This window comes from Lygodium microphyllum, chromosome 18 (genome assembly GCF_053477565.2).
Source record: "Lygodium microphyllum isolate KBCC chromosome 18, Lygodium_microphyllum_v1.1.10, whole genome shotgun sequence".
In the NCBI taxonomy this organism is placed as follows: Eukaryota; Viridiplantae; Streptophyta; class Polypodiopsida; order Schizaeales; family Lygodiaceae; genus Lygodium; species Lygodium microphyllum.
In genome coordinates this window covers 108,600,720-108,624,597 of record NC_141152.1, presented here as the reverse complement: position 1 = coordinate 108,624,597, position 23,878 = coordinate 108,600,720, and the positions used below count along the sequence as shown (strand labels likewise).

At 43.3% G+C, this 23,878-nt stretch overlaps 1 protein-coding gene across 1 annotated transcript in view; it reads left to right on the top strand.

The window, feature by feature from the left end:
- Positions 1 to 15,734, top strand: part of APG3 (Peptide chain release factor 1) — a 78,941-nt gene extending 63,207 nt beyond the window's left edge. The window contains exons 7-15 of the mRNA XM_087699101.1: positions 6,605 to 6,654; positions 6,958 to 7,023; positions 7,131 to 7,295; positions 7,782 to 7,854; positions 9,481 to 9,613; positions 14,764 to 14,821; positions 14,942 to 14,989; positions 15,075 to 15,158; positions 15,283 to 15,734. Of these exons, the coding sequence (XP_087555227.1) occupies positions 6,605 to 6,654; positions 6,958 to 7,023; positions 7,131 to 7,295; positions 7,782 to 7,854; positions 9,481 to 9,613; positions 14,764 to 14,821; positions 14,942 to 14,989; positions 15,075 to 15,158; positions 15,283 to 15,354 (749 nt within the window). The 3' untranslated portion in view covers positions 15,355 to 15,734. The remainder of the gene's footprint in view (positions 1 to 6,604; positions 6,655 to 6,957; positions 7,024 to 7,130; positions 7,296 to 7,781; positions 7,855 to 9,480; positions 9,614 to 14,763; positions 14,822 to 14,941; positions 14,990 to 15,074; positions 15,159 to 15,282) is intronic.
- Positions 15,735 to 23,878: the final 8,144 nt, after the last annotated feature.

Here is a 23,878-nt window from a genome sequence, read left to right as displayed (position 1 = left end):
CGGAATTGGTGATGGAGGAGATTAATAAGCCCTCGGTGAGGGATGAGTCCAAACTCTCTTCCAATGCTCGTGCGGAGTTGACCAAGGCCCAATCTCATTGGGACAAACTGAATGCCAGGATTTGATCTTTTCTATTTCTGTCTTGCACTACAGCCGTGATAGCTCACATCGAGCACTTGACGGTGGCTCGAGAGATATGACTGGAGCTCGACCAGATGTATGACCGGATGACCCTGATGACGAGGGTTTCTTTGGAGGTGTAGATGCGGACCTTGCCCGTGAATAAGTCTTCTTCGCTTCGGGAACACATCAACAAGCTTCGGCAGCTTCAGATGCAGGTTCAAAATGCGGAGAAGCCTATTTTCTTCGAAGACATGGCGATCACTTTACTGTCCTAGTTGCCGCCACGATTCGGTACTTTTTATTTCGCCCTTATTGCATTAGGGCGAGAGTCGACTCTTCGGTGGGAAGAGTTGGTTCCTATGGTCTTGGACCAAGAGGAACAGTTGAAGGGAGAGAATGCTTCCAAATCGGAGGCATTGGTTGGTCAAGCCGCTCAGAAGAAGGGGAAGGACCAAAAGAAAAAGGAGGGCAACAAATCCAAGAAGGACAAGAAGAAGGAATCGACTTGCCATATTTTTGGTAAGACTGGTCACTGGAAGAAGGACTGCCCCGACAAAGACGAGAGGGACACCAAGAAGAAGGACACGAAGGATTCTAGAGCAGTGGCTGCACCCTCATCAGCTGCCTTTCTACACTTAGTAGTCATTGAGGACTCTACATCAAAGACTTCTGATGCTGCGATGACAGCTCCCCAGGCTCGAGAGTGGATTGTGGACAGTGGTGCCTTATGGCACATGACTCCTTCTGATGGTGTTGCCCATTTGCGACCTTTACGTGGGCAGATTCTCATTGGAGACAGCTCTTCTGTGTCTATTGCTACGTGGGGTGAGATGCAACTTATTCCAGATGGATGTGGTGGTATCCACACTTCCGAAGTGTTGTATGTGCCAGGCTTGGGGTATCATTTGCTTTCGGTCCATAAGTTGTTCTCTTAGTCTCTTGGTGGAGTTTGACAGTGATACTGTTCGCGTCCTTGATCGTGGATCGAGGAAGGTTCTCTCTATCGGGTATGAGGAGAATGGCATCTACAAGTTGAAGTCTTTCCCAGCTCTTACCTCTCTTCTTCTTACTTCTCAAACACAGTCCGAGCTTTGGCATGCTCAGTTTGGTCACCTGAACTACGAGTACCTTCGGAAGGTGTCACGAGGGTCGTTTGCTGGAGGATTGCCGGACATAGTAGTGAGCCATCAGCCATGTGTCTCCTGCATTCGTGGGAAATTGCATCGGGATGCGATTTTCAATAAAGCTTCTAGGCGGTCTACTTCACCCATGGAGCTTGTATCAATGGATCTTTGTGGCCTGATGAGGACCGAGTCCCTGAAGGGGAGCTTGTACTTCATGTTGATTGTAGATGACTAGAGCAGGATGACTTGGGCCTATTTCTTGACTTTGAAGTTGGAGGCTTTCTCTCACTTCAAGGATTGGCTTCTCTTTGAGGAGAACTGTTCTGGCCGGCGACTGAAGACCTTGCGTTTAGACAAGGGAGGTGAATTTATGTCTAATGAGTTTGCTCGTTTTTGTGCAGATAGGGGCATTCACCAGGAGTTTGCTAACACCCACACTCCCCAAGAGAATGGCATTTTGGAGTGGAAGAACCGAAGTGTGATCGAGATGGCTTGCATCATGATGGAGCACCGACACACCTTAGTTTCTGTGGGTTGAGGCAGTGGCTACCGCAGTTCACATTCTCAATCGATCTCCCACTTCGGCTGTTGACAGGATGACACATTTTGAGGCTTACTTCGGGACTAAGCCTGATGTCTCTTATTTCAGGATCTTTGGGTGTGACACTTATTTGCACATTCCGAAGACGCAGCGTGATAAGTTCGAGGCGGCTTTTTGACGATAGGTTTTTGTTGGCTACAGCTCCCAGTCCCAAGGTTATCGTCTGTTTGATCCCATCAAGCGGGATGTCTACACGAGCGCAGATATACTGTTCGTGGAAGTTCCGGCCATAGAGGGGGGTGAGGAGCACTTCGTTCTTGGAGATCCAGGGGAGAGTTGGGCTCCCGAGACAGTTCCTTTGGAGCCAGAGTCTTTTGATGGAGATTCTTCTTCTGATTCCGATTCTTCACTTCCATCAGCCCCCCCGAGAAGCTTCCGCCGGTGGATGTTCTTGAGTCTTCAGCAGTTGGAGAGCGACGGGGAGAGGTTCGGCCTCCTCCTCATTGGGCCCGTGACACACTCTAAGATTCAGGGATTGAGGGGATCCCCGAGGAGTGGGAACCACAAGATGAACCGCGGAGGTCACGGAGGAACCAGACACATTCTTCGGAGCTTGTTTGCTCCAACTATTGTTTGCTGATCCGTGTTATGCAGGATGGTGAGCCCACTTCCGTAAAGGAGGCTTTGCAGTCTGATCATTGGCGGAAGGCTATGGAAGCCAAGTTGGAGGCTAATGAGAGGAATGGCACTTGGTCTCTTGTGCCTCGTCCCTCTTACAAGAAGGTGATTGGTGTCAAGTGGGTCTTCAAGACCAAGAACCTTAGCGATGGTTCTTTGGACAAGCATAAGGCTCGCCTTGTTGCTAAAGGTTTTGCTCAGTGCCCCGACATTGATTTTCATGATACTTTTGCCCCCACTGCTCATATTGCGACTATTCGAGCTGTTCTTGCCTTGGCTGGCCATAGGAGATGGCCTGTCTATGAGTTGAATGTGAAGTCGGCCTTTCTGAATGGTGACTTGCAGGAGGAGATCTATGTTGAGCAGCCTCCTGGCTTTGGATCCTCGGATGGGCAAGTTTATAGGTTGAAGAAGGCCTTGTATGGCCTCAAGTAGGCTTCCCGTGCATGGAACGAGAATATTGACTCGTTTCTTCAGTCGAAGTTGGGATATTGGCTCTCCAAGGCTGATCTGTAGCTTTATGTGCACACTTCCGAGGCTAGTCGTGTGTTGTTTGTGTTGTATGTTGATGATTTAATTCTGACAGGGGATCATGCACAGAAGGTCCGAGAGACCAAGATAGCTTTACATCAGACATTCAAGATGACGGATTTGGGGCTTCTTCATTTCTTGTTGGGTCACGAGATCTATTAGTCTCAGCCTGGGATTTTCATCTCTCAGCAGAGATACATTCATGAGGGGGATTTTCATCTCTCAGCAGAGGTACATTCAGGAGCTCTTGGTGACTTTTGAGATCGAGACTTGTCGGCCCATTACTACTCCTATGGATCCGAACTGGAAGGCCACTTCACACTTTGATTCTTCCGTGATGGATGCTTCACACTACCGTCAGTTGATTGGATCCTTGATTTGGCTTCTCAACACTCGTGTTGATCTTTGTTTTGCTGTGGGTCTTTTGGCAAGGTTCATGACTGAACCCAAACAGGTGCATTGGCAGGCTGCCTTGAGGATTCTTTGGTATTTGAGGGGGACCTCTGACTTAGGGATTTCTTATTCCGTAGGTACAGATGCTTCCGATTTGGTTCTTGCAGGTTGGAGTGACTCGGATTGGGCTGGTGATGTGGACCACCGACAGTCTACTACAGGCTACTGTTTTACTTTGGGTACAGGTGTTATCTCTTGGAGTAGCAAGAAGCAGCCGACGGTAGCCCTTTCTTTTACTGAGGCAGAGTATCGGGCTGCGTTTTCCACCACATGTGACATTGTGTGGCTTCGGAGATTGTTGGAGGAGCTTGATTGCCCCCAGACTTGTCCTACTCTTCTGCGGTGCGACAATGAGAGTTGCATTGCCTTGGTACGGAATCCTGTATTCCATGCCCGAATGAAGCACATTGAGATTCAGTATCACTTCATTCGGGAGAAGCTTCTGGATGGGACCATTGATGTGGAGTACTGCAAGATGGAGGATAATCTTGCAGATTTGTTAGATAGTCATTTCCTGGATAGTCGGTGGATAGGAGAGTACGGCAGAGTGCCACGTCAGCAGTACGGATGTCAGCAGCCACGTCAGCAGTCTGCACAGGTGCCACGTGGCAGCCTGCAGTTGGACAGTTTATTATTATTATTATCATTATTTGTAGTCGGCTGCAGTTAATGCAGCCGACTTGGTGCTAGGCATTCTTTATTTCCTGGCTATTTATAGTTAGGTTGTGGCACACTCTCCCATCTATTCACTTCAGATTCTGATCTTGAGATCTGTTGGCTGAGACAGATTGTGCTCGGGCTGACGGAGATCGAGATCATCAAGTCGGAGACATACGCATATATTTCCTTTGCCCCCGTGTATATTTTTGCACTCTTATACAGCATACTACACTGCAGATTTTCTGCGTTTACACTGTCTCCTTTTCTCTCTCTCTCTCCTCTTTGTGTTCACTCTCTCTCAGTCTTTGTCCTATGCTTTCGCATCGCTGCACTCTGACATGTGAATGGGATAGTGAGGGGGATGCCCATCACAGCTGTCCAAGTGCGAAATGATGTGCTTACTTGTAGAAAGGCTGAGGGAACCGTGTTAAAGGGCGGCACGCCTTGTAACGAAGCCCCATGGTGCAAAGTGGTTTAAGGGTAAGTGGAGGGTACAACATAGTTGTCTCCGTACGTCGTACGGTATTAATTGTACCGTACGGTACGTATCTGTACAATAAAAACGGGGCCACTTTTGCCACCGCAACTATTGCCACCAGCTAGGGAAGGTTTCTAGGCAGCAAACGCAGATATAGACAAGTCCTGGATCAGCTGGTGGCAGCCAGGAGCAGTCACTTGACAGTAAATGCAGCTAGATTTTAGTGTGGTGGACGATAGGAAACATTAGTAGGAGGGAAGATCAGCAAGAAGATGGCTGAAAATAGGCACCAGTGGGTAGTAGATAGGTTGGGCCAGCTTTGATTGAGAGGTCCTCTACAAATGGGATGTGGGCAGTGCAGCTCTGGTACCTGCAAATTGCAAAAACGAGATTGGACTAAGTGGGAGGGTAGAATGTCTATTTATAGAAAGTTTGGGATCTCTCAAATTAGGGTTTACATGTGGGACATAAAAACTCTCTCGAACTGCTTGTGGTTTAAACAAAATGGTTAAAATTCATTAATTAACTTGAGTTTTGGGGCTGTTTAATGAAGGCTAATGATAATTTAGCTCAATAGAGGCCATCTGGCCAACATGCGTAAGTCATGTGCACAACTAAAAAGACAACCAAAATAGCTACATGGCTTCTAGCAAAAATGAAACTTGTTAAACCCCATGAACACATTGTGTCTTGCACTTCCATGCATGAACTGGTAAGTTATCGTGTTCCTCTTTGTTCTAGTATGAATGCTTCCCTTATTCATGGGTACTTTTTACCTTCTAGCTGGAGCAAGGTTTTCCCTCTGAGTGAACCTCCTCTTTGGTTGTGGTATTATAGTACCTTAGGGATTATACTTTCATTCATCATTCCCACATAGTGGATGTGACATTTCCAACAATCTCTCTTCTCTTGCTGTTCACTGTCCACTGTGTGTGTATTTGCATGCGCACTCATAGGGATTATACTTTCATTCATCATTCTCACATAGTGGATGAGACATTTCCAACAATCTCTCTTCTCTTGCTGTTCACTGTCCACTGTGTGTGTGTGTGTGTGCATGCGCACTCATGCGCATGCATCTGAGCGTTGTTCCAATAGTGACATCAGAGCCACTGGAACTGCTACCATTCAGCTAGTGAATGGCCGCCATCACTGGTGCCATTGAGCTTCAAGCTTGTCTCCTCTTACTCTCTGTTCAGCTGCCTCAGGTCTGCCAGCCCTGCCAACAGCACCATTGAGCTGCCTCCAGCTGCACTGCATTATAAATTCCAAGGTCTTGCACATGTCCCCTACTGCAATGGCAATCATGCGCAGGCTAAGAGTAGGTTTACATGATTGTGACAGAGTCTAGTTTCCAAGAATCCCATGACCACCTGAAGCATTTCTAGCCTAGAACACCGAACCATTGTCAAAGTACCATGGATGTGCTAATATCAAGTGGCACACTGGAATTTGGACATCATTGAAAGAGGCCACCATCTCTCACACCCACAATTGGGGTGCAGTGATGCAGAAGCCTTCAAATTACTCTTGCGTTTCGGTCAATTGTCCTACATATACATGAGAATTTTCCCAAATCAGGGTAAATTGGAGCAATTAGGGCTTTGACCCTAATGTGCTCCTCATATTTGGTTCTTTGTTGGTTACAATTTCTGAGGCTTCTTTGCCCCAAAATTTGGAGAAAGTCAACATTTGTGGGGAATTATGACATAATTAGGTGTTGTTCCAGTGGAAGCACAATATTTTCTAGTTCTTAGTTGCTGTTTTGAAGTTTGTTTTATTACATGGCTCCTAATGTATGAGACATCGGTGGCTGTAGCTTGTCCACATTTTGACTGGCAAGTTAAAAGCTCTAATGTTTATTAGATGTTGAAAATTAGAGCTGAAACTTTGATGGCAGCTGTGCACTTTTGCTGTGCTCTTGTTTCCCTGCAAATGACTGAGATTCGCTACATGGTTCAGAACTGAGTGCACATACTTCACTAATATCTACCATCATCTTAATGTTGGATGCAGTTAGGGCTGGGACTGGTGGTGATGAAGCTGGCATTTGGGCTGGGGATCTTGTAGGTACACCTTCCTTGTATCTGAGTGCTTGTCTCTGGTACAGCTACATGAATAATCTGACAATGATTACACAGCCATGATAAAGACTCACTCAAGTGTCATGGCGATGATCGCTACGGTGCAGATGTTCATCTGACTGCTGTTTTAATTTCACTAAAAAATGCATATTCAGGAAACTGTGACGCTGCTTTGAAAATAGAATCTACTTGTGATGATACTGCTTTTACGTTTGACTATTGCTGTCCTTAAGAATTGTTGACAGTCATAAAATGGGTTATTGATATTGTGGTGACTTTGTGCAGGTAAAACTGTACCAAAAGTTTGCAGAACGAAATTTCTGGAAGTGGTCACTTCTGTCATTTACTGAGGTGAGTATTTAGTGATGTACCTCTGAGTTCTGCGTTGATGTAGTAGAGCTCTAGAACTCTGTTCACAGCTTGATCTTACAATTCAAGGTGGTTTGATCAACTTAAAGGCAGAGAAAGGTGGCTATAAGGAGTATGTGATGGAGATCACTGGTGAGCGTGTTTACAGTAAGCTCAAGTATGAAGCAGGTGTACATAGAGTCCAGCGAGTGCCAGCTACAGAATCACAGGGGCGAGTCCATACATCAACAGCTACAGTTGCAATTATGCCCGAGGTACAGATTAAGAAGTCTTGAGAAAACTAGATGATCCATAGCTAGGAAAGAATGTAGCCCAGCTAAAGTGATTGTTTAACATGAAGCCATAAACTTTCAGACAAGCTTCAGTTTGAAAGGTAAAACCAAAAATATTCATTGGATAATGTTTATGGATTGGCAGAAAAGCAAAACTGCATCAAATGTGTTTTCACAAGATTGTTGCTCAAGAGGATGAAAGTTTTTTGCCAAAAGGCTTGAAAGCAGCAAGAATGATTTCTCCCTCAAAACAAGCCACGCCATGCTTGTGCCTGAAACTTTTCTCTATGCTGACATAGGTTGATATTGTAAAGCATTACCGGCGACCGTTGTATTCTACATATGCATCCTTGCTTGCTATTCATAAAGGCAAACTTTGGTTTTGAGTTTGCATTTCAGATGGAGAAAGGGAGTTTTAAGTGTTTTATTTGGTTATAGTCTGAATTATCACAAGAGTTTCACCTCCAGGTGGATGAAGTTGAGGTTGTTATAGATCCAAAGGATATTGAACTGACAACAGCAAGATCTGGAGGTGCTGGAGGTATGAAGTCAATTACTGGTTTGATTTTGACATCTTATTAAATGCTGGAATATACCAATCATCCTCTCAAGGTGCCTATGAGTTATTATTATGTTATCAAGAATGAAGGTAGATTCATCTTTAATTAGTCTTTTTGCTTCTCTGCAACACTTCATGACACAAGATCTTGATTGTATTCCTGGTTAAATGGATCTGCTTAACTTCTGGGGGTGTTTTTTACTGCTTTTTTTGTGAACGAATTCTTGGTATATGTTGCTTAATTTGCCTCAAGATGCTCAGTGGGTGTTTAAGTTTGATGTGCAGTCCATATTATCAGTATATCATCTCTCCCCACTCTTGAACATGCTCTGGTAGGTGTGTAGTAGTTGCATGTCCTTGGGATCTAAGCCTGTGTTCATAGATGAAAGCTGATGAAGATGCTCTTTGCTTAAATTCATGCATTACAACAAGCAAGGCAAGTGAAGAGATTTCTTTGAACATATTCTGTTCTGTTACCATTTCTTTCTGATCTTAGTGGTACGTACTTGTATCTTGACTTGTTCATGTTCATCCATAAAAGCAAAAGAAGCAAGCAACATTTAATAACTTCCCTTATTCATGTTCATGCATAATTCAAGATATTCTTTGCTTTTATCTTCTCTCTCTGATCTTTGGTGGTCTCAGTATGCATTTGCTGGAGGCCAATCAAGATGTTGTGGACGTTGTGAAGGTGGTTATTTGCATTCCCCTTCCTTCCCCCCCCCCCCGCTGGCGGGGGTGTACTTATTTTGCTCTTATTTGTGCTGGATCGTGCAGTGTGATATCCTGTGCCTTGTAGATTACTTCGAGTCTCAGTTGCAAAAACGAGGGACTCTACTGCTGTTGATTTTCAGGAATGCATTTGCACAAGATGTGTGAATTATGCTCATCCTTCTGCATCCTTGGCATATAGTGATAGGTCATCACTATTGCATATCACTGTTGATATCCTCTGAACTGGTAGTGCAAGTATCAAGTGAAGGAGGGACAAGCATTAGGAAAGGAAAATCATAAAAATCTGTATATTGATTATTTGTTATTTTGGACAGATCGTGTACTCAGAGGTATAATGTTCATAATATACATATCCTTTTGTATTTTAGATTCAGCCTACTCATGTTCTGTCCCTATGGAACTTAGTTAGTCCCCATACCATCTGGTGGAAGCAAACAAATGAACATGCTCTACCTCTACACAAAGAGCTTCTTTATAGTCAAATTAGTCAAAATCAGTCATTCACAGGTCCAATTCTGTACAGCTGACTGTGCAGCTTCTTGTTGGCTCACTGCATTATTCAAATCTTTCTGATTTTGTTTCTTTAAAGATAAATTTGCATGAAATGAGTGTTGCTTTTGCACATACGTTGGGGTGGTAGATGACAATCAGCAGCCTGCCTTGTCACAAGATATTAATTTGTTTGATTCCTTTCTATTATGTGCATCTTCCATTGCAACTTTGAGGTGTTATCTCTCTTACATGTGTTTTGGAGTTACTTTCTTTGATGGAGCTCAATTGTTGGCACACACATGATAAAGCCTGAAATATTGCAGATTTTTAGAAAGTGAGAAAAGGCAACAGTTGTAATGTATACACAGTTGTGATGTACAGGTCAAAATGTCAACAAAGTGGAGACAGCAGTTGATCTCTTTCATAAGCCAACTGGTATAAGAATTTTTTGTACTGAGGAGCGTACCCAACTAAAAAATAAGACTCGTGCATTGCAACTCCTTCGTGCAAAACTGTAAGTCATGCTATGATTTTGCTAAGTTAGTGTAAGTTATATTGGTTTGCACAAGTGTACATGGGAATGCATGTAAGTAATTAACCATCCTCCTCCACTTGTGTGGATTGACTGGATGAAGAGTGGCGCTTGGGTCTTGGGTTCTGTCCGGTGATAATATGCCACAATCTTTTTTGCACAAACCAAGCTTTCATGACAACTCTGCCAGTGCGATAGTTGAGACCTTGGAGCTTATGATCTTTGTTCTACATGGAAGTGCCATAGTGGAAAAATTGAAGATAAAAAAAGAGTAGAGAAAATGAGAGATACCTAGAGCCATTGAGAGATCTACAAGCCAACCAATTGCTCAAACTGAATAGGCTTAGTGAGTAAGCATGTCAATCAAGATGAAATCCCACAATCATCACAATATGCATGTGCAATCAAGAACATGCTTAACAATGTGTGGAGTTCAGTGTAAGCACTGAATCAACATTGAAGAAGCCCTCTCTAAAGGTACAATCCAATGCGAGCAAGAGTGGGAATTCAATCACAAGGGATACAAGGCACATGAAGTAAAACTCCACATTAACTAAGGCTTTGTCCACACCTGCAACCAAATGCCAACAGCCAACATGTACAGTCCATGGCAGCAATGTCAAATACAACAAAAAATGATGACATGTAGGGCAAGCAGCATGCCAATGGCAGTTCAAAGGTTAACATGTAATACCACCACAATAGGGAATGCCAGCAAGTGGTAGTAGGCAATGCCAGAAGTTCAAAGGTCAATTATCAAGCATTACTTGGCTGTTGCAGTCCAACGTCGACTGCCTGCAATAACAGTTAGGAAGAAAAACAGAATAGGCCAAGATCAATAAGAGCTACACGTTTGACTACCATGCGAGAATGCACCATGACAGAAATAGAAGCATACCAGACAAATCACAAAAAATACATGTGAACATGAACACACAAGCACAACATGATCAAAACTAATCAATCTCGAATGAGAGGAGCTCAATGGCAATGGCTGGTGGTGAATGGTTGTGAGTGATGGAGGTAAGTGGCTCTGATACCCTTGTTGGCCCAAGGGTGAAGTAATTGCACGATTAATTTAATAAAGAATGAATGAGAACGAAATAATTAATTGATGCATAAGAAGACTTGATCACAAATGAGAAGCGATGTATTAATGAGAAAGAAACTTTCTTGTTCTATCTACCCTTTGCATTGCATGATTATCATCTTTGTAAAAGGGCATTTGGGCAAGTGAACAAATTTCCGTATGAGGATCTCATTATACAGTGCATCCTTGAGCAAATCCTAAGTTGTCTCCACTAATAGTCCATACTTCTTCACCCCTTTTTTCCTTTGTCATCAACATCCTTGCGGGTGATTGGGTACATATTGTATTGTTTTGGGATTTGTGAGCCAACCATTCTTTTATTTTCCCCCATGGTTACCATTAGAAATGGTTTTTACATTGCCTTTGCAAGTCTTGGTAGACCACTCGGCAGCCCGACGAGAATGCTTTGTCCAATGCCTTGGCCTCTCTGGGGCCCTTTGGACTCCCGCCTTTGCAATCTTGGTAGGTTCTTGGGTAGTCGATATGTACCCATTGACCAATGCCCTGGTTGGTTTGGGTTGGGATGTCTTGGGGGGTAAACACGGGGTAAGCTATGCTTGCTGTCCCTTTCTTGTTCAAATTTTGGGCCTAAGAGGGGGTGTTAAGCAAAAGAGGGTGCATTACGCATTAGATCTTAATTAGCTCATTAAAACAGCCCTAAAACTCAAACTTAAATGCTAAGAAGAGTTTGTTGCCCATGAGCAACCTCTCCCAATTTGGTCGATTCCTCATCTATAAATAGAAAGTGTGCTCATCAATTTAGCATCCTATTCATTTCGACCATCAGTCTACTCGCCTAGTGGCTGTCCAGCCCTCAGCCAACTGCTGTTAGTTGCCATCTATTCCGCAAGAGTTGCACCAGCTGTTATGTTTGTTGTTCTACTGGCAAGTGATAGCATGGAGCCCATCTCCAGCCCCTAGCGATTGTTTCCCCTCCATTTTGTGTTTCTGCAGGCTGCCCGGCATCACAGCTCTCTATGATGGACCAAGTAGTCTTTTGGGATCGGATCAATTCTAGAGCGTGATCTTTTCTCTTCATGAGTGTGCAGGATTTTGTCCTTGTGCTTGTGGGTAGACTTTGGACCGCAATAGAGGTGTGGATGAAGCTCTCTTCTCTTTACCATATAAAGACTTTTGCCCATTGCATGAGAAGAAGCTTTGGATGCTTTTTGTTGATTTTTCTTCTATGCAGGATCACATCAACAAGATGGAGGACGTGCCAGATGAGCTCGGATCCCTTGGCAGGATGATCTCATAAAAGGACATGACAATGATTCTCCTTACTCACTTGCTATCTCCCAAGTATAATGTCTTCCACACTAGCTTGCTTACCTCTAGGGTTTTGGAAACCTTTCTATGGGAAGAGCATTAAAGATTGTATCGTAGGTTTGAAAGGTGGCAACAAGGACAAGAAGACCAAGCACAAGAAGAAAAAGTAGGTTAGACATTCCAAGTCTTCTTCGAGCTTTGACATGATTCAAAGAAGCATAAATGCCCATGCTGTGGGAAGGACACTCATCTAGAAGAGAAATGTTGGAAGAAATACCCTCACCTTCGTCCTAGAGCGAAGGATGGATTTAAATCATCTAAGCCTTTCTCTACCTCTTCTCCTACTGTTACTCATCAATTCATGTTCCTTCACATTCATGTGGTGGAGAAGCCTTCTTCTTAAGTTGTCTCTCCTTCAGAGAGGCCTTCTTCGAGTCATATGACTTCCTCAAGGAGTTTTGTTGTAGGATCTTCATCCATTAGGGGATATAGTCACCATTGGTGACATTTGTTTGGTGCCTATTAGTGGTGTTGGCACTTTGCTACTATTGTTAGACTGTCCATCGAGCCCCATTTCAAAAGTCCTACATGTTCTGGACTTGGGCTTCCTACTCCTCTTAGCTCATGGCCTTACTAGACTCCGTACCTTGATTTTTTTCATCATGTAGGCTGTCTTTATTGAGGATTATTCTTTAGGAGTCATTTCAGTGATAGCTTGATAGAAGAAAGGGCTTTATAGGCTCCATTCCCCTTTCATTGAACATGGTCCTTTGTGGCAATTGCCTAGTGCTACACCTGCTCCTGATTGTGCACCATCTATCCCATAGGTTCCATCCTATCCCCCACTATCTCCTTTGGTAGTTCCCTCGTACTTTCCCATTTCTTTTGGAGCCTAGTTGTCCACGTTCGATGGATGGATGGACTTCTTTGAATCATCTTGTCCAATGCTGTACAATGATATCCAATACAAATTGTTCGACCATTTTAAAGTTGGGGTGGTTGTAACTGTTGTTTAGGCTCTCTCTTCCATAACACACGCACATCCATCATCATCCTCCCCCCCAAAAACCCTGAAGCTCTCAGTCCTCTACTCTCAAAAGCTCTCTTTCTATCCTCTAGCTCTCCATCTTCTCTATGCTTAAGCTCCACCCTCAAGCTCTCAAGCTTTCCATCCTCTCTACCCTCAAGCTCTCCATATATAAACTCCTAGTGTAAAGATTCTAAACATTTGAAGTGTATTGTTCAAGTCTCAACACTAAGTATAGGCCTTAAAATTATATGTAGAATTTATTGCATCGGACATAGCATCAAACGTATGCCCAAGATTTATTAGTTCGATTAGTATTGCACTAGTATTAGACGTTACTACTTGGACGCCATTGGAGGTGACAACCATGTTTTAGAGGGGGACAATATCGGAGATGCAGTTGTGGATTCCTTGTCCCCTTTTGCTTTAGAGGGGGGTTCCGAAGATCATGAGGAGTTTCTTCATTGATAGATTCCATTGATGGACTTCGTCAGTCTTAGCACTTCTTTTGCCACCCTTGGATCCCTTCCATCCTCTTTGGCCTTCAGCCACATCTAGGAGCTGAGAGGGGGTGTTAAGAGTTGTGTGTCTTGCATATTCATATCTTGCCTATGAGCCTCAGTTTGACTTAGATGGGGACATAAGGAGCTTTGACACTCAGTTTGTCATGTGTTTTGATGGAGGAGGTAGCTCTGTTTAGAGCATGCATTTCTTTTTTAGCGAGTTTTAGGTGTGTTAACACTGGCTGGTTATTTTCCAGCTTGTGCATTTCCTTTTCAGTGGATTTGGAGTGCATTCACATTGGCTAGATTGAGATGACCAGCATTTAGGATGGGGACAACAATTCAGATTTATGCAGTCAGCCACACTTTTGGCACATCATGGCAGCAATCAGCCAGTTTTGGCAGTCTCTGGCTATAAATAGCCATCACCCACTTGGCTGGTCATCTGCAGATCATTCTTCTGCAGGTTTCCAGCACACTGACATTCGGGACATTCCTTCGTCTTCTGATGGTGCCATTTGTCAGTGCCGTTATTGACACCTTGGGCTGCATACAGAGGCTGCCCAGCTAACCTTTGTATTCAGGTTTCAGTGTAGATTTTCTTCTTCCATTCTCTTCTTTCATTGCAGTCTCACTCTTCACTTCTCTCTCCGTGTTCGTGTTCCTCTTCCATTGCACACTCACACACCATCTGTCTTCAATCATAAATGGAGAGCCTAGGAGCTCATATAGGTGATGCTTACATCATAGCTGGAGTGACCAATGTATTATATAACCATTATTTTATTTAGGGTTCTTGAAAATGGGTCTAGTGGTACTGCTGTGCCCAAGTGCAGCATACCCTCATGTGAGCCTACCGTGTGATGCATGCCTTATGGAAAAGCAGCCTTTTGAGTGAGTAAAAGTGATGCCCAAGCAGATGTAAGGGTCTTTCACCTTCACCTAGCTGTCTCTATATCTGGTCACTCTCTTTAATATCCACCCACATGTGTGTAAGACCATGACCTTGGTGTTCCCAAGGTTCATTCGGACGCCCCTCTTGGTACAAAAATTATCTAATGCATCTGAAAGCTGCTGCAATCCCAGGAAATCAATATGATATGTCATCAGCATAGAGTGCAAAATTGACCAGTACCCCAAGAATGATGCCACACTATCACCTCACAGTCTTTAAAAATCTGCAATCTATCTATGGTTACAGTCCAGAGATGATTATGCTTGCTCTTGCTTTCCTGTGAAACAGTTATGAGATGAAACTGAGGGAACAACAAGAATCAGTAAGTTCTAGACGCAAATCTCAGGTACAGCAGGTTCTTCTTTCCATTGATTTTAATCAGTTCTAGTTGTTGATGAATGCATTCACAGCAGATTCTAGGATTGTCAGCCACTCCTTTGGCTCATGCTGGTGTTTCTGATATCAGGTGGGGACTGGTGCACGGTCAGAAAAAATACGGACCTATAATTACAAAGTAGACCTGCCAAACTATCTTGTGGTGTGCTATGAGTCAATTCTCTGTCATTACCTGTTTCTCATGGTTGTTTTTTGAACTGTAGGATAACCGGGTCTCAGATCATCGTACCAAGCAGAATTTTGATCTCACATCATTTCTGAATGGGGATATTGATGGAGCAGTTCAGGTACATGTTTTTGAGATGAATCCATTTCACCATCGTGTTTAGTCTTTGGTAATGTGGTCAGAGTCTTAGTAGTTTTGCACTAACTCTGATTCTCTTGTAATGCATTAACCATGTTTTCCTATAGGCTTGTGCTGCTCTGGAACAAAAGGAACTTCTTGACGAGCTAGCAGCATCAGCAAGCATGTCTGCTGTTTAATCAAGTGGAGCCTTCATTTTGTGGCCGCATGGGGTCCTGCAAAATCAGTGTCCCTTTGTGCAAAAGGTCTAAGGATTGGAATAGCTCTCACAGTCACCACACCGTTGAGAATACATGGCATTCCAACTCATCCTATGGCCTCTGAGATTACATTATGCAGAGGAGTAATAGAGCAGATTCACCTATTGACAGTCATATGGGTTCTTGTTTCGGTGTTATGTGACATGGAAACACCCTTGGTTGGGGACAGAAGACACCCAATACATGTGAATTGTCAGAGTAATTCCAAGAGTGCAGATGCTAAAAATCTCTGCTCCATAGATGGATATCATTTGCACCACCCCCCTTGTGCCCGCTTCATGATCCCGTTCTTTGTTCTTCTGGCTTTGCATTCTTGTAGCCTTTTGGCTTTACGAGTGTTTGCTGCATGTCTTTGGTTATGCTAGGTTGGCCAGATGGCCTGATGTAAATATTTCAATTCATTTATCAAACTTCTTCATGAAAAAAAAGTAACTTTTAGTAATGGTAAATCAGCATCGCATGACCTTGTAAACATGTATTTGCCCAAAAATGAACCCTTGTAAGTGGCCTGAAGATTAGGTCCTGATTAGCAGGATTGGAGAGGTTGACTTCTATTGACTTGAGGAAGAAAATTGATTGGAGAGCGTCATAGACTAGTTTTGTTGATCACAAAGCTTTCCAAGTTCTTTCTGGAATGTTCACTCTACATATGGACTCAATGTTTAATAGGATTGCACCTTTTTAGATGCCTATACTAAATGTTACTGTTTTTCGAGTGAAGCGGGGTAATATGAAAGGAGGTAGACCTTTGGTGTAGTCTTGGGGAAAGTTCACTAAATGTAGCTTTAAAACACTTTTCCTTATTGAAGGGAAAGAGACTAATGCAGAGTTGAGAAACTCATCGGAGAAATATTGATATGATATTGATCATGGAACTAGAACAAATTGTGGCATACATCGAGGGATCGGGGGGGAGGGGAAATGCAAAAGGTAGCGTAAAATGCTCACATGAAGTAATGCGTCTGTATTGTAAGGTGTGGTTGGATCATCTTCTTGAGTTCATACCTATTTGGCACTTTTATACTTCCTCCTTGGAATTGAAACAAAAAGACAAGCCTATGGATAGGGCTTCATAGGTTACCTCTCAATGATAGGTGAATGGCTAAACTAAAAGGAAAAGGTATTACCTAGGGCATAACATGATGTCTTGGATATACTTGCCTTTTTATGGTGGAAGTTGAAGTATGCTACTCTTACAAACAGGAATACTAAATTCACCTCTTTTATTAGAAGAAGAAACATGCTCCTTATGCTTGGAAAAATGGGTTCCAATGCAATACAAAATAGTGCTTTCCTAACCAAAGACAAATATCATTGATAGACAATCATAAATACTTTGTCATGTCTATGGAGATATACAAGGGAAAATGATCAAGTCTTCATAGAGGGAGATGCTTGTATATCTGTTGAGAAAGAGAGAGAGAGAGAGAGAGAGAGAGAGAGAGAGAGAGAGATACATATATATATATATATATATACATATATACATATATACATATGTATATATACATGTATACATATGTATATATATACATATATATCTATATATATATTAATTTATATATATATATAAATTAAAGTCTACTATATATATATACATATATATAGATATATATGTATATATATACATGTATATATATGTAAATATATATATGTATATATATGTATATAAATTAAAGTCTACTAAAGGCCAAAATGACCTATGAGACCATGAGTTACAATCATGTGTATGATGGGATACCTGTTTGAGCAAAATATGTAGCACAAGCAAAATAAGAAAGGAAACTAACTATGGCTGTGTAAAACATAGAGCTCTATCTAGTAATAATGAGCTTTAGATGGTACAATCTTATGTGGGTACGGCGAGCCTAGCCCTATCTTGAGTAATAATCCCTTGTATCTTCCTATGAAGGTGTTGTTGGTGCTTGTGTTTGTTGAGGCCTAGGATGTTTGGATTAGCTTAGCTAAGCGGCCCGCCTTGTTTGTGTGTGGACTGTTGCTGTGAGAGTCTCTTGTGTGAACTAGGGTTGTAATTGTATTGAAGTCTCCCGAGTCTTCTTTGCAAATAAGTTTGTGAGCTGCTTTTGTAAGGAGCCTCGGTATCTTGGAGTAGTTGTACTCTTAAGGCGCATGTCATGAAGGTGTCGTATCTCAAGGAGAAAGACGCCAAGGCATCGTTGATTGGTAAAAGAGCCATAGCTTGGTGTGGGGTTCTTGAAACTGCACCTGTGAGCACATCCTCTCCAAACCACCTAGTGCTGTGTATCTATGAATCAGTCTAGTATCTGTTGTCTCTCCAAACCACCTAGTGTTGTGTATCTACGAGTCAGTCTAGTGTCTGTTGCCTCGTTGCATAGAAAAGGTGGGCCCTATGAATAAGACTCCTATGTATGTATAAGAGTCCACATACTCTAGCTCCTTAGATCCATATGTGAATTTAGTTGGTGATCTCTTGACCCACTATGGTGTAGTATTAAATACAATCACCTTGGTTTCACCAAGGTTCATTGAAAGCCCACTATTCAAAGTATAGAAGTATAGTGCATCCAAGTGTCTTTGTAGATTCTTTAGAGAGTTAGCTATCAATAGAATGTTATCTGCATACAATAGGAGAGGTATCTAGGTGCCAACTACTAGTGGAGCTCTTCTATCTCCTTTCTCTCAAATATAATTAGCAATCCCATTAATGTACAAGTCAAATAATGTCGGAGAGGTCAGAGAGAGGGGGCATCTTTGCTTCACCCTAAGGGTGGAGAAAATAGGTGCTAAAAGGCCCTCGGGTGTCCATACTTTGCCCACAACCCTCATACAGTGCCAAAATACACCAACTGAGCTCTTTAGGTATCCCATGGCATGCAACATGTGTAATTAGCCTATCTCTCGGCATTGTGTCAAAGGCTTTGCAGAAGTGCACAAAGCAGCAGTAGGTCCATCGGCCATGGGCCCTTCCCTCCTCAATGATCGCTTTGAGTGTGAGGATGTGATCCAATTTGGAGAAGCCTCTCTTAAAGCCAAAGTGTCCCTATGCTCTAAGACCCCACATCTTTGCCCACGTGCTTAACTCATGCTCAAGGATGGAAGCATATAACTTAGCCAATATATGCCCAACCATGATAGTATGATAGTTACTGGGTAAAGTAGGGTCTCTTGACTTGAGGATAGACACAATAGTGTTTGTGCTCTAGCTCTCTAGTAGGCCTTCACACATGGCTTTGTTAAACATGTAAGCTAGGAACCGTGCCACAAAATCTCTAGCATGGATCAAGTGTTCGGCTACTAATCCATCATGATCTTGTGCCTTTCCTCTGCTAAGTCTGTAAATTGTCTCTTGAACCCTACATTTGTAAAGAAAGTGGTGGTCTTTGGACAAGGCTTAGGTGGGTCAGGAAGAGGTGACTGACCCTCCATAGTATAAAGAGTAGCTGCATACTCCCATGTAGAGGTGGATGTAATATGTGTGGTTGGGCAATGCTCTCTAGAATCCTGGCTCAAGAATAGTTGATATAGGTCTTGCTGTAGCTAGGCCAAGAATGTTCTCTTCTTTTGCCGTGTGAGGCGTCTAAAGAGTATCTGTTCCTGTCTATGGGTGGTGGATCCCAATGCTATCTTTGTTTGTAGTCGTGCTCTGGTCTCACGGCACTCATCATTAGACCATCAGTTCTTTTGAGGTGTCACCCTAGTGGAGGCTTTCTATGTGGGTCGTGAGTGGCTCCCCACACCTGTAGCGATGTGTAGGGCCTCACTGAACTATTGAGTCACCTCCTGTAATGGAATGTCGGGGTTTGCATCATGTAATAATCTAAGGATATCTGCCTCATAGATATCCTCTCTGTGGAAAAGAGGTATCTTGGGTGTCGGTGAGCTGCATGATGGGTCTGTGTGTTAGTGAATTGGAGGTCGATGGTGAATGATAGGTAGGCATGATTCACTGCAACTTTGAGAAGTTGTGGTGATATTAAGGGGTCCTGTATGTGAGATATCAACATCAGTGGAGTAAGTATATAGTCTACTGTGCTGGCATTGTGTCGATGCAAATAACATGTGAAGACACCGGATAGGGGGTATCTAGCCAACATGCCATTGAGAATGGCCAACATATGTGCTGTGCCCATCTCCATGAGGTATCTCCTATATTCGGTGACTTCCCCCATATCTTGAGATGTCCTCTCCAACTGTAGCTATGATACATCCTGCTCCTGTAGTATCTTCTTAGATGCATCAAAGAAAGACACTTGATGGGAGACTGTCCTGGCATTAAAGTTTCCTAGCAAGATAACATTTTTCTCCTTCGAGAACTCCCAAATATCCTCATCCAAAGCCACATATGGTGATTGCACCTTGGGTGGGGCGTACAAAGTGTGTTTCTCACTACACACTCTTACCTACATGTATCTAGCGTGCTAATCTCAGTGGACTACTTGGATTATCTGCTATAGTTCCTCCCTAAATAACATTGCTACTCCTCCTGGCCTGCGATTACTGTGGTCTGTGCGTGTCTCCTTCCTACAAGATGACTCCCACCTATAGCCTGTCACCCGTGGAAGTATAGTATGTGGTCCTTGATGTGTCTCTAAGTACAACACTATATCTCTCCCTGTGAATGTCTCCTCAAAAGCTCCCACATCTAGTCAGAGGGCTCCATTATAGTTCCAAAGTGCCACTGCAAGGTTGGTCCCATAGGTCTCACACTATCATTTGTGGTGCCTTTGCATGACTACCACTCTCCCTTCTCTATAGAAGGTGAGTTTGCCTTCCAAGCTGCCTTAATTTTTAGCATGTACTCCCTCATGTGGGCTAGTTGGGTTGGTGTGAGGTCATCACCCAGGAACACACTAGTCCCCTTCAATGTATGGCGTTGAGCTAGGAAGTATATCTTAGCCGCCATGGTGGGGAAGCGGAGAATGAGTGCACGCTCTTTTGAGCTCTCCCATTCTGTGCTTTTCTTGCCCTCGATCACACTAGGTTGAATTTCTCCTTCCTCTAGCTTGGGGTTGAGTTGAATTTCAGTTAGCTGTTGCCTAAGTGATTGAATCTCCCCATCTTGGGCTTCAATCTTCAATTCCAGCTTTTTAATCTTATTATTCAACTGCTTGTTCACAACGCTCAGTCCATTGTCATACTCCCCCTTGACTTTGTTGATGGCATTGGTAATCATTTGCTCTATCTGGATCTTTTCTATTTTGGGGGGCATCTTGTTCTGTTGGGCCTCTTGGGGAGCTCGATTCAGAGTCCAAAATAGAGGACAACCGTTTTAGTGTATGTGAGGAACAACCATTTTCATGACAGGTTTAGTGTCTGTAACAAGAGGGACTGCGAGACTGGGAGATAGTAGCAGGGAATTGGGGGATGCAGAGGTGGTGGGTGGGGAGCTAGTGGATGGCAAGAGAGGTTGGTGTTGCAGGCCAGGAGGTGGCACATATAAAGCCAACGACGGGGAGATGAGGTGGCGTAGGTGGAGGTAGGATGGAGAGGGAGTTGACGGTGGGAGGTGACGAGGAGTTGATGAGAGTTAGCTGTGACGAGGGGCTAAGGTAGCGTAGGTGGGGGGAGAGAGAGAGAGAGAGAGAGAGAGAGAGAGAGAGAGAGAGAGAGAGAGAGAGAGAGAGAGAGAGAATCGATGGTACACACGCACGTGCAGGTTAGGAGATGAGGAGTTGATGAGAGTCTGCTGTGACGAGGGGTTGAGGTGGCACAAGTGGGGAGACAAGAGTTGATGGGATGCCGAGGAGCTGAGAGAGAGAGAGAGAGAGAGAGAGAGAGAGAGAGAGAGAGAGAGAGAGAGAGAGAGAGAGAGAGAGAGGGAGGGAGGGAGGGAGGGAGGGAGGGAGGGAGGGAGGGAGAGAGAGAGAGAGAGAATTGATGGTACACATGCATGTGTAGGTCAGGAGATGAGGATGCATTATATGTTGATGACGAGGGGTTGAGGTGGCACAAGTGGGGAGGCAAGAGTTGATGGGATGCCGAGGAGCTGAGAGAGAGAGAGAGAGAGAGAGAGAGAGAGAGAGAGAGAGGGAGGGAGGGAGGGAGAATCGATGGTACACATGCATGTGCAGGTCAAGAGATGAGGATGCATTGTATGTTGGCAACAGGTACAAAGGCACCCTGTCAACTTGAAGCTCCTGAATCTCTCTCCACAGGTCATATCTGAACCTGCTTTCTTCTAGAAATTTGTTCCTTGACTCCCAAGGCTTCTCTGTATCACTTAAGAGATTGACATTTGTTCCTTGACTCCCAAGGCTTCTCTGTATCACTTAAGAGATTGACATTGGCCACTCCTGTAAACGCCCCGAACAACGTAGTATGCTTAACAATTATGATATTTGCTTGTTTTCGAGATTTAATATAAAAGAGAATGAACACTTAAAGCTGAAAATGAAAATTACTCACAAAATTACAGCCATGAAAATGTAAAAGTAATGGAGACAAGATTGAGGGTTGAAGATGGGCAACCCCCCCCGAAGGAATGTATTTCTGCTCAACCCAAGTCCCTTAGGGAAGAGCTCAGTTACAATCAACCTGAGAGTGAGAAGAAGTAATTCTCACTCTCACAAGATCATGCAAAGATGTACAAACACACATGCATTATCTATTATGCAATGATAAGAACTGATTTCTTTACAGTATGAGAGAAGAAAAAGGGGAATTCAGCCTTTCTCCATCGTTGATCAGCAGTACATGGATAGAGCTTGCTTCTTGTAGCTAAAATGGAAGAAAGAGCTCAAGAAGGAGGTGCTGTAATGAATTTACAGGCTTGCTGTCTTGTAAAACAACAGTGATAGAAGAGGGAATATGGAGGAATTTGATAATGGAGAAGTGGGGGATGATGATGGGGATGGATGGGGCCAGTTTCTGGCTATCTGTGGGTGGTGTACATGAGTTTACAGCAAAGAAAAATGATGTTGAATGAAGAAAAACGAGCTCTTATTTATAGGAGAGGAGAGAGCTAGTACAAAAGGGGAAAGTGGAGTAGCACAAGACAAGTGTCCAGCCACATGTCATGAGATGTGACAAGTGGTGGGACACTTGGAAACTTGTGTGACAAGTGTCTTGACACTTGTCTCTTCTCTATGGCCTTCCTTTTTGGGTTGAATACTATCAAGAATAGAAACAACCAAATTTAGTAAGCACAGTCAGAGTACAGAACTTACTATTTTTAGAATGACATCCCTATTTTTTAGGACTAGCATTTTTAGGCTAATTCGAGGCTCCTAAAATTTAGGGACCTCCTAAAATTTAGGAATCTCCTAAAATTTAGGGACCCCCCCAATATGGGTATCATATGAAAGCTTTTTCCGTGTACATCGCAAAAATGGTATCCGAATCTTCATGTGACTTTCCTAGGCAAAGAAATGTGCATTTCAAGCTTTCAGCCCACACATGCACATTATACAAGCATTTCATGATCATGCCATCTTGTTGATTGTAACTATCTGTTCTGGTGGATCTAGCCCACACTTCAAGGCATCAATCCTTTCTGTGTGCGAGTCTAACCCTGATATGCATGAGTTCTAGTCACAAGCGCCCAATCGGGTCATATAGGTGGAAGTGTGAACTATCTTTTCTCTAACCCACCGTGTGGGTCCACCATAACCTGTGACCACTCATCAGTGGCCAGCTCCAATGCACTTTTCTTTATATCTAATTAGTGCAAAGGAAATAAATTTAATAAATCATTATATAGACAAATTAATGAAAAAGGATACAAATTCTGTTTCTATAGAGTTGTGACAACTCCATAGCTCAGCATTGTGAGTCTACACAGTTGATGCCCTGTGTGTCTGCCATAGCCAGATAGACCCTGCCAACTTTGAGGAGCTGGATCTTGCAATAGAGGGCATAACTCTTCACGTTGTCTTCTACAAAGTTGTTCTCAACTTCAGGCGCATCATCGTGGCACAACAAAACTCGACATTGGTCAATGTATGCATCAGCATTACAAGAATTCTTGCTCGCAGTTCTGAACTACGCTTGTTGACGTTTGAGCTACTGCCGCCATCACTATGGGCCGCAATCTGGAGGAGGATCATAGGGCTTTGATAGGCCTTGAAAAGAGCTACATTTCCATAAAAAAAGTTTTGAAAATGATCAACCATAGCTTCTGCAATGTCAGAAAAACCAGGCCCCTGTCATGAAACCCTAAAATCCACCATAGCCAATTTTCCACTCAAGCTCAAAAATCTCATCATTTTCTCTCTCGTGCCACCTAGAGCAACACACTGCCACTCTGATCTATTGTCCCAGCATCAAATCAAGGAGGGGAGGGACCTTGAAAGATTGAAGAAGGGTCGACGACCCCGAACAAAGAAGATTCAAGCTCAACATCAACATAGATATAGTCTCCGCATAGTGTGTTTTCACACTGTCATTACTTGTGTCGCTTGACACATTGTAATCTGCTCTTCCACTGATAAATCTCAAAATTCTGAAGTTGATTTGCTACTGT